Raw genomic sequence first — 10134 nt, 5'->3', positions numbered from 1 at the left:
TATATATATATACCCTGTCAAAAATCATTATTCATATTAACACAACATAAATTATAAAATTTCTCTGTACTTGCAGTGCAGAATAATAAAACCCAGCCTTGGTAATAACATTGCTATTTATCTTGCAAGTTATCTTGATTTAATAATACTGAATTGATATTTCAAATCTATATCCACAATTCATATAACATTTCAAAAGATTCAAATAAATTTTTATGAAGGCATTCTTCAACTTACCTTAATCAGAAATATTAATAATAAACGAAATATCATAACACAACACATTTCTATTTCTTAATTATACTATATTATAATAAATTAGGTATCATACACAAAATTAATTTATTTCATTGAACTCGACAAATAATCGACGCTTGCGATTCTACGTACAATGAGAATCGCCAGTTGATGACTTGAGGAATCGGTCGTGGTCGACGGGCCTGAGAGCGTCCCGGAAGGATGCTGCAGGCTAGAGGATCGATTCTGTATCTTGAAACGAGGCGAAAATTATAAAAGTGAGCGAATTTACTAGAATACTAATAATTTCATTAGTCAACATCTAATAAATTTGCCTTTTTTTGTAATTTTCACCTTGTTTGAAGATACGGAATCAACTTAAGGTTTGTTCGCATGCTCCAACATGCTCCATCATAGCTCCTACTCATTCCAATATACTCATTAGAGTGAGTAGGAACTATAGCAGGAGCATGTGGAGTATGCGACGCAATCCTCTAGTCTCTAGGCTATGTTCAGATTCCCACCTGCCATCCAGGTATCACTTTATCCTTGTTTTATTTATCAAACATTAAACAAAGATGACATGATACTCAGAGAATACCTGAATGGGAATCTGAACACGAGCCTAGAGAAACTCTACTGCACGCATGTCCAATGAAAGGTCTAGGAAGGACACCCGCGGGGATTTTAGTGTGTGCAATCCCACATAACTCTCCGTTCCCAAGGGCCGAGAGGCCGAAAGTAGACGTTTCCCCCACCTTACCAAAAAAGAAAGAATAATTCTAGAACATTCTAGGTAAAAACCCTGGTTTTTCCAAGATTTATCCAATCAATTAATTTTCGTTATTTAATTAATTTTCATCAATTTGCACAATATTATAGTTTTATATTCAAGTTAGGACTCTATATGATGAATAAATTAAATTGCTAACAATCCTTTATAAGTGTAATATTAAATGAATGTTTCGTCAAACGATTTTTTTACTGTATTATTGCATCTTTAAGAGAGTTTATTTTCAAACACAATTTTTTTTTATTATTTTTTTCTTTTGTTATGATTCGATTTTTTTTTTAGAATAAAAAAATGATAAATTTCAAGTCGGTCCTAAAATTTCAGATTGTCTAGAAATTTTCCCAAACATAATTTCAATATAATTCCAGGATCAAGGATATTCAAGGATCACACAGGATTACGATATCAAAGCTCACCTCAGACTTTTACTGAAAAATGTGGTACACAAACATGATCACACTCCGTTTCGTTCCCACTCACAGTGCTACTGCGATGCAAGTATTGTTATGGCTCTGACACACCAGTGAGATATTAATCGACACGCGATATCCAATGAGTATACCTTTAAAATGAAAATATCAGTAAAATTATAAGACCGCACAGGTTCTTGCATAACGCATAATGCGTAGTGTATAAGAAAATCAATCAACCAAAATTCTTCTTTTTCATGGAATGGGAGGAAAGGAAAGATTCTGATTAGTTGATTCGCTTATGCACTATGCGTTATGCAAAAGTCTGTGCTGCGGCCTGTACACTCATTGGATATTGCGTATCGCATGCGACGAACATCGCGCTGGTGTGCTGGAGGCATAAGATAAACGCACAATTCGTAATCAAACATTTTATCAAATAAGTAATATAAAATATAAAAAAAAATAAAAAACCTCTCTCGTTTTGTATCGATCAAATTCAAGATTAAACATTTCTGATCTGCTAATCTTTGAACTTCTATTTGATGGTTCTTTTTGAGTTGAATCATTTTCAATATTGGCAGATGCAATATTTCCTAAAATTAGAATTATTTTTATGTGCATAATTTACATATAATTATATATTAATATCATAATAATATAACAAATAATTATTAATACATTTATTTATTGTTATCTCTAATATTATTTAACAAGAATTAAACTCGAATAAATATCACAAAATTATAAATAAAGACCCATATTCAGAACGCGCTTACAACGATGTTAGCTCGGTAATATACTAAGTATAATTACACATACTATAAAATTTTAGAGATAAAAACGCGTTCTAGACCAATATAGTTATATTTTTGTAATCTAAATTTTATTCCTAGGAAAATTACCTTCAAACACATCAAGGATAGGAATTTCACTTGTTACATCATTAAACAAAGAATTCCAAGAAATGTCCTCAGTATCTCTTGATGTATTTTGTTCCTTGTAATAATTTTGCTGTTCTACTTTTAATTCATTTCTTTGAAAGTGTATCATCATTCACTTTTCTAACACTTGTATTGTTCCCATTTTCATTTAATTTCTGTTGTTTACTTGAACTTTCATCTATGCTACAATTAGATTTTTCTATTGATGTTTATTAATAGTACTTCACTTCTTGAGATACTTCTTTTAACTTTATTTTGATTTGGCTTCTTTAAACAATCTACTGAGATTTTCTAGATTCTTTAGAATCTTTGATATCAGGAAGTTTCACCTCAGAATCATTATTGGTGTTATGTATTTTACTTTCTGAATCCATTTTATTTTCAAGGCTTTAAACGTATTGCTTTGATTATTCAAACTGCCAGCAATTACCATATCTTTAAATAGGCACAATCTGCAATTGCATCAGAAACATATATCTATGAGTTATTTGAAAAATAGATTAATTCATACAACAAACAAGACTTTTGATTACCAATAAATGAATTAAAATATAAAGTATATTTCAATAATTGCATACATTCGAACAAATTTAAAAAGCAAGAAGTGATTTTCTATCTGAAACAGATACATCTATGCAAATCCTCTCTTTTTAAATGGATAACTTAATATATTGAAAAAGATCAAAGAATATGCAAAATTATAATGTATATGTGAGGTAAATTTTATTACGTATTCATTGTAAGTACTAAAAATCCATATATTAGGTGTAGTAAAAAGAAATTATTTTTGCATGAAATTGAATGGAAAAATAATGGATTTCTTTTTACTATACCTAATATTAAAAAGATCCTGCTCTGAGTACTAATTATCAATCATGAAACTTTATCTCTAAGATGGAAAATGAAAAGTGAACATTTTAATCATTAAAGTTAATGGAGAAATTTTTCACTTTTCACTTTTCGTTCCCAGAAAAAGTTTCATGATTGATACCCTGCTCTTGCTGTGTGAAAATTAATTCGTGTAGAATCGTTCATAGATTTACAACTTTCCACGCGAAGCACTATTCCATAGGTTTCCAAGTTTGAATGCAAAACAAGAGTAATTTAATTAAAAAAAAAAAAAAAATTGACCCTATCCTCCTCCTTTCTCGCGAAGACATTCAATTCTCCAACAATTCTCAAAGATGGGCACAATTGGTATAATATCGTAGCAAATTTAATATGACAGTTTTATCGAGAAAACATTGAACATTCTCTAGAATGCAAATAAAAATCTATTTTACAATATAATCTTTAAGCACATTATGGCTTAGGGGCTGATTCTGTAACTCTTAACAATCATTGATGTTGTTGCGCAGATATTATGTAGAATAAAAAAGCTACGTAACATTAACAACTGTCGTTAAAAGTCACAGAATCGGCCTCTCAAAATGAAAAAAAAAAGAGAAAAAGATGAGATAACAAAAATCCCATTGTATAAGAAAAGGTTGAAATGTTGATTTGAGTGGAAAACATTCGAACATCTCGACGAACTCAAACAAAAGAAAAAAAAACAGACGTTTATAGTTTAATACATTTGTAATTATAAAACTGACCAATAGCTATTCCTCTGAAAAATGGAATGACTGTGATTGGTTAGTTTTTAACTACGGATGATTAAACCCGATCAAGGGTGACCGTGTAAATGTACATAGACGAGTCCCATCATCGGGATACTCACCTTTTCTTTTCTTTTTCTTGTTAATCCCCTATATGGTTTTTCTCACTTTATAAAGAATCAAAATGAAACTGACGAAACGGATCCGAGGATCCAGTAACAGTCTCTTGGTTGGACTGTAGCAATTTCAAAAATTATATAACGATTTTCGATAATAACAGAATCAGGTTCTTCTTCTAGACCCCTGTATAGATTTCCGATCTTTTAACAGAATCCAGTTAAAATAGCATTTCGACACCATTTTGATTCTAAATGCTAATTCAGTGAATTTTCTCATCGCGGTACTTTGTTAATCTAGTGACTTTAGCGAAGTTCGTACGCCAATTCCCAGCCAAAGGGTATATCCACACAAATTTGCATAGCTGCATACACGTATGCATACAGAAAATTATCCAATCGCATTTCTCTTATAAAGTCATACGTAAAATGTGATTAGATAAGATTTCTGTATGCGTATGTCTATGCAAGTTGTGGATATATCCAAAGAACACAAGCTATAAGTTTTGTTTGCGTCACATGCTTCAATATGTTCCAACATGCTCCTGCCATAGTTCCTACTCACTCTAATGAGCGCATTGGAGTGAATAGGAGCTATGATAGGAGCATATTGGAGCATGTTGGAGCATGCGACGCGAACAAATCTATAGACTGATATTACACATTTGTCAAATTTTTCAATCGTGTTAATTGATTGCAGGACAGAGATTTGAGAAATTCTTTATCCTACAGCCAATCAACAGATTTGAAAAGTTTGTTACATAAAAAACAAATATGTAATACACGAACAAATCTATTGTCAGTAAAGAGCCAACTAATACAATTGACATTGCGATATCGATTCTGTTGTATCTTGTAAAGAGATGAAAATTAGTGAGCAAATTTACTAGATGTTAAATGAAATTATAAAAATTTTAATAAATTCTCTCATTTTTATAATTTTCATCTCGTTTCAAAATGCAGGGCTTCTATTCTTGAAAAGAAACATATACAAAATTCTAGGAAAATATTATAGTATACGTAACGTATACCGTAGTATTTCCCTAAACTTTCATATAAGTTTCTTTTCAAGAATAGGGGCCCAGGTAATCAATTATGAACTTCGAAATGAAGTAAAAACAATAAGGTGAAGGAATCCTAATTTATCTTAAAATTTCAAAACAAGGTTTTCTTTTCAATAGAGATTTTGTTACAAATTTTGAACACAATTATTCGTTCACAACAAACAATGAATTCAAAAAAGTACTACTTATTTTCGGATTTATTGTAAAGGACAGTAATTTATACAGGATGTGAATTACGCGATACTGCTGGCATTAGATGCAATCCTTGGCCACAAATCTGCGCATTCCTTCGCAACAGGTCCCGTAATAGCTGATCCTTTCATTTCACCCTTGTTGTTAACAATCACACCGGCATTGTCCTCGAAATATATAAACGTCCCATCCTTCCTTCGAAATGGTTTCCGTTGCCGTATAACCACCGCGGGCATCACTGCAACGATACACACTTGTTTATTCAAAATTCCTCAAAAAAAAACAATGTTTCTACAGAAAAAAGAATGGAAGACATTCTTTCGGATAACAAGAGAGTAAAATCTACTACATGCTTGTTTTCCTATTGAATTACTTGCGTCTTAGTAAATTGCTAAAATAGTGTCACACAGGGCTGTGTTCAGATTCTTACTCGAATGTCATCCAGGTGTCATTTTAGTCTTGTTATTCATCGAATGTTAAACAAAGATAACATGACATCTGGGTATCTGAACAGACCCAGAACACAGAAATTTTAGTAATTTTCCAAAATACAAGCAATCCAACAGGAAAACATGCTTCGTACACAGCAGACTTAATTAATTTACCCTTTTTCCTAAGTTCAGGCTTTCCCTTCTTCACGGTGGCAACAATCATATCGCCGGATCCCGCTGCTGGCAGACGGTTCAACCGGCCCTTAATTCCTTGCACTGCAATGACATACAGATTCTTGGCACCTAAAAACAATAGTTTGTTTTGTTACAGAGTTGTTGTTTGCATTGTTACAGAGGAATGTATCATCAGCGGAATAAAAATTAATAAATGAATATATCTGAAGTTAAAAATTATGACTAATATCCACTTCCACCAACATACATTAATTCTAATGTTGATTCAATTTAATTATCATCTTTTTTTAATTCTTAGAATTAGAAAAAGATAGAAGAAACCAATCAAGTTAATGTAATAACATAATATAGTAAAGAGCGTCTTTAGAATCAAAGGTGGAAGTTTCGAATAATATAATATTCTTGGTTCATGAATTAGTCTCAAATATGATTGTGCACCGAAACGTTTGGACGTTAAAACATAATCAATCTAAGATGCTAATCGTGAGCCGAAATATTCGGACAATCGTGAGTATATATAATCAAGAATATTATTCGAAAATTCCAATTTTGACTGATCTTAAAGGCGCTCTCTACTATATTAAATTGAAACAAGAGTTAAATTAAAGTTAATCTACATTGATGAAAACAGAAATTAGATTATGATATATTATGTATACAAAACATGTATCATATACTGCAAACAATTTTAATAACTTATTTACATGACTCAATATCTACATAATTAATTCTTTCTCTTGATCCATATATAATTATTATATATTGTAAATATTTGCTCTGTTATAGTGTTAAAAAATGTTCAAGAGAAAACAACTATTATAAAAATAACACTAGATAAAAAACAACTTTACAATTACAATATTTTTCATTGATGCTTACAAAAAATAATACTGGTTGCAGAAACTGTTCAGCAGAAAAAAACTGATCAGTGTTTAGTAATTCTTTAATATGATTGGTTCTTGTCTTTAATTATTTGTTACTTCTAATTATAAGTATGCAGGAATCAATCATATTGAAACGGCACTGAGCGCTAATCAATTTTCTCTGTTAAACGTAGCCATGAATTATGAGTTACATTTTTTATTAATATTCTTGTTTTTTTTTTGCTAAATTCTTATTTTTTTGACAGTTCGGTGTGCAATAAAGCTACAGTAATCAAAATTAATCAACAAATTGGGAAACACAAAATAGTCGTAAAAATACTTGATAATCGCAAATGACGGTCAACCATGTGCTCTTCTTGCTCGCGAGGCGTGCAGTCGAGGCCCTTCGAGGTTAGGTATCATGCAAAAGGTATTTCTCAGACTCACCAGTGTTATCAGCGCAATTGATAACCGCACCGACTGGTAGACCCAAGGATATCCTGAACTTGGCTCCAGCCGATCCACCACGTCCTTAAGAAACAACAAATAATATATTAAGACAACGACTTTAGAAGAGCCATTCTTTTATTTGTGTGAATACATCGTTAACGAAGTAACGTTTCGTTCTGTCACATGCACGAGACGTGCTTTCATCTTCCCATGTTTTCGCTCAGGATTGATGAATCGTCCCGGCATTGATTTTCCCGGATTTTAATTGCTCGAAAACAAACTCACCTCTTTTAGACATCTTGGTATTGGAAAGGAAAACTCGAGCGTCCCCGCAACATTCGTGGCAGAGAATGAGAAATAAGGAATATCTCTAGCTGCAGAATTGCTCCCGGCGGAATTAATTCCCTAATAGCGTTTTCCACTAGGAAAATTAGTGCAGCACTTGATGCAATTGAGTGCAAATCGGTTTACATATTTTCAACGTTAATAAATATTTTAATCTTTTTGAGATTACGAGATTATTGTTGCAACAAAGAATATGCAATTAAAAGGGTTAAATTATTTATTAACAATGAAAATATGTGAATTATTTTGTATTTACAAACATCAGTATTGCACTATTTAACCTAGTAGAAAACAAAAACAGAAATTCCAAGTCTCTATACGTTGTTCTGTTGATTCACCTGTAAATTCAAAAATATTTGCCATGCGGCGAGAGCGACGTAATTTTTCTATTCTACATTTTGTATAGAATAAAAATAACATGAAATTGATAAATTGTAACGTATAACGTGAAATTCAAAAATCAAAGAATTTGTAGAGAATTAGAATAAATTGCGAAATAAGAGAGATAAAGACGAATCACGTGAATTCGAATAACAGAGAGTGACAGAAAGTGGTTAAACTCCAAATGGTTTTGAGATTTTAATTGACGATGGCTAAGGTGTTGACTTTACTGAAGACGATACGTAATAACTGGAAGAAATCTGTGATAGGAGCCGCGGCCTTCTCGTATGGAATATCATACGGTAAACAAGCATACGAGTGAGTAGTAATCATGGGGAACATAACCTCAAACTCTTCTTTAAATTTACAAGCACATTGAGAATTTTTCATTTAGCGACACAAGTTGACATAAATATTGTTTTATCTTTGTTATTCACTGAATGTCAAGAAAGGTAAACTTTTTGTATGTCAACTTGTATTATTAAATGGAAATTATTCATTGTAATGTTATATGATATTGTGAATATATTCATTCACAGCTATAAATATAAATTTTTTTTTATATACATAAAGTTTAAATATAATGTTAAAACTTCATATCATTGATTTTATTATATTAGTGTATTTTATATCTAGTACAGAGCAATTAATGCGTCAGTGTTGTGAAGAAGTAATCCAATACGGAGATGCTTCTTGTTCTACAAATATTAGACCTCGCCATATGACTGTTATTTTAAATCCAGCTGCTAAAAAAAGGTAATTGTAAGAACTTCAATATTAATATGAAATATTCATTCTTTGCTGACTTTGGTTTCTCTTTTTAGAAAGGCTAAGAAATTATTTCAGAAGTATTGCGAGCCTCTATTACACTTGGCTGGTATTTCTGTAATTATCATTGATACACAATCAGGAAGCCATGCACGTAATACGATAACGAATTTAGAAACACCTACCGATGCGATTATTGTAGCAGGAGGAGATGGTACTTTGTCAGATGTTATAACTGGCTTGATGAGGAAGTATGAGCACAATCTTCATTCAGCTAAACAATGTCCTATTGGTGTTTTGCCATTGGGAAACACAAATACAATCGCGAGCATATTTTATCGAGGGTATGAAGATTTAATTGACGTACGCCACATGATTGATGCAACAATGGCAATTATTAAGAATAATCTCAAATCGATAGATGCTATTGAAATCAAATTACTGATCGTATGTACTTTTTTTTTATCGCACTTCATTTATTTGACGTAAATCAAATTGCATTGAAATAGAAATTTTTATTTTAAGAATGATTCTGAAAATCCCATAAAACCAATTTATGCTGTTGGAGGCATAGAATGGGGAGCTTGGAGCGATACACATGCACATGTTGACAAATATTGGTATTGGGGTTCCTTACGCAAGTAAATCTCTTAATTTCTTTGAGTGAGACATCTTGTGCCTTTGTCTTATGTTTTCTGTATTTTAATATAAACAGATATGCAGCCTATGTGTTTAATGGTTACAAGTCGAACTTGACTTGGAAGTGCAATGCATTAATGAAATATACAAATCCTTGCAAAGGATGTTCATGTTGTTATTCCAAAGATTTGTCTTACAATCAATTTACGAATTCGAATAGAAGATGGTGGCATGCATTTCTGCCAAAGCAGCAAACGTTTGTTTCTGGTAATGAAATCTTGTAAAATTTGAAATGAACTATTCAAGATGTTACTAAAATCAAAATAATAAGATAAAAAAGATAGAGATACGATAAAACATTTCAAGAAATTGTTAAAGAATAAGCTTTATTTATTAAAGAAAGAAGAAAGTATTCATCAAATTTATTTTAGTAGCATCTTATATATGTACATATAAATTTAATAAAGATAAAGAATATATTTTGTATTATATAATATAAAATATTTTAGACAATCACGTCGATTATAGTAAAGTAGTGAATGAAGATTGTGGTGTATTTCATGAAATGCCTATTTCAACAACAGAGCTATGCATAAAAACCGAAAATGTATCAGTTCAATCAATGCCTTTATTAAAAATAACTTTAGGTAATAATAACATTTTATATATGTATATTTATTCATTATTTAAAGATTAGGATTAAAATTT

General features: G+C 31.2%; 3 protein-coding genes across 6 annotated transcripts in view; 1 reads left to right on the top strand and 2 right to left on the bottom strand.

Moving 5' to 3' along the window:
- The window catches only part of LOC108687194 (DDB1- and CUL4-associated factor 8-like), a 5773-nt gene extending 5134 nt beyond the window's left edge, over positions 1–639 (bottom strand). For 2 of the 4 annotated variants that reach the window (XM_018192852.1, XM_018192854.1), the window contains exon 1: positions 391–514. The gene's annotated coding sequence lies outside the window, so the exon portion shown is untranslated. Of the gene's footprint in view, positions 1–237; positions 272–390; positions 515–591 lie in introns of those variants that run through there. The other 2 variants (XM_018192853.1, XM_018192855.1) reach the window with 2 other exon arrangements.
- Positions 640–5341: 4702 nt separating this feature from the next.
- On the bottom strand, positions 5342–7636 carry LOC108687128 (60S ribosomal protein L23). The gene is made up of 4 exons (XM_018192742.1): positions 7579–7636; positions 7291–7374; positions 5960–6088; positions 5342–5592 (listed from the first exon to the last, which is right to left on the bottom strand). Exons 1-4 carry the CDS (start codon positions 7589–7591, stop codon positions 5396–5398), a joined length of 423 nt encoding a protein of 140 aa, XP_018048231.1. The 5' UTR covers positions 7592–7636; the 3' UTR covers positions 5342–5395.
- A 359-nt stretch (positions 7637–7995) lies between these two features.
- Positions 7996–10134, top strand: part of LOC108687097 (acylglycerol kinase, mitochondrial) — a 2357-nt gene continuing 218 nt past the window's right edge. Inside the window, exons 1-6 of the mRNA XM_018192699.1 lie at positions 7996–8337; positions 8656–8775; positions 8844–9234; positions 9313–9428; positions 9503–9693; positions 9936–10073. Coding sequence (XP_018048188.1) covers positions 8228–8337; positions 8656–8775; positions 8844–9234; positions 9313–9428; positions 9503–9693; positions 9936–10073 — 1066 coding nt within the window. The 5' untranslated portion in view covers positions 7996–8227. The remainder of the gene's footprint in view (positions 8338–8655; positions 8776–8843; positions 9235–9312; positions 9429–9502; positions 9694–9935; positions 10074–10134) is intronic.

Source organism: Atta colombica, unplaced genomic scaffold (genome assembly GCF_001594045.1).
Source record: "Atta colombica isolate Treedump-2 unplaced genomic scaffold, Acol1.0 scaffold200, whole genome shotgun sequence".
Lineage (NCBI taxonomy): Eukaryota > Metazoa > Arthropoda > Insecta > Hymenoptera > Formicidae > Atta > Atta colombica.
Note: the sequence above shows the minus strand (reverse complement) of the source record. Positions and strands in the feature narration are given on the sequence as shown.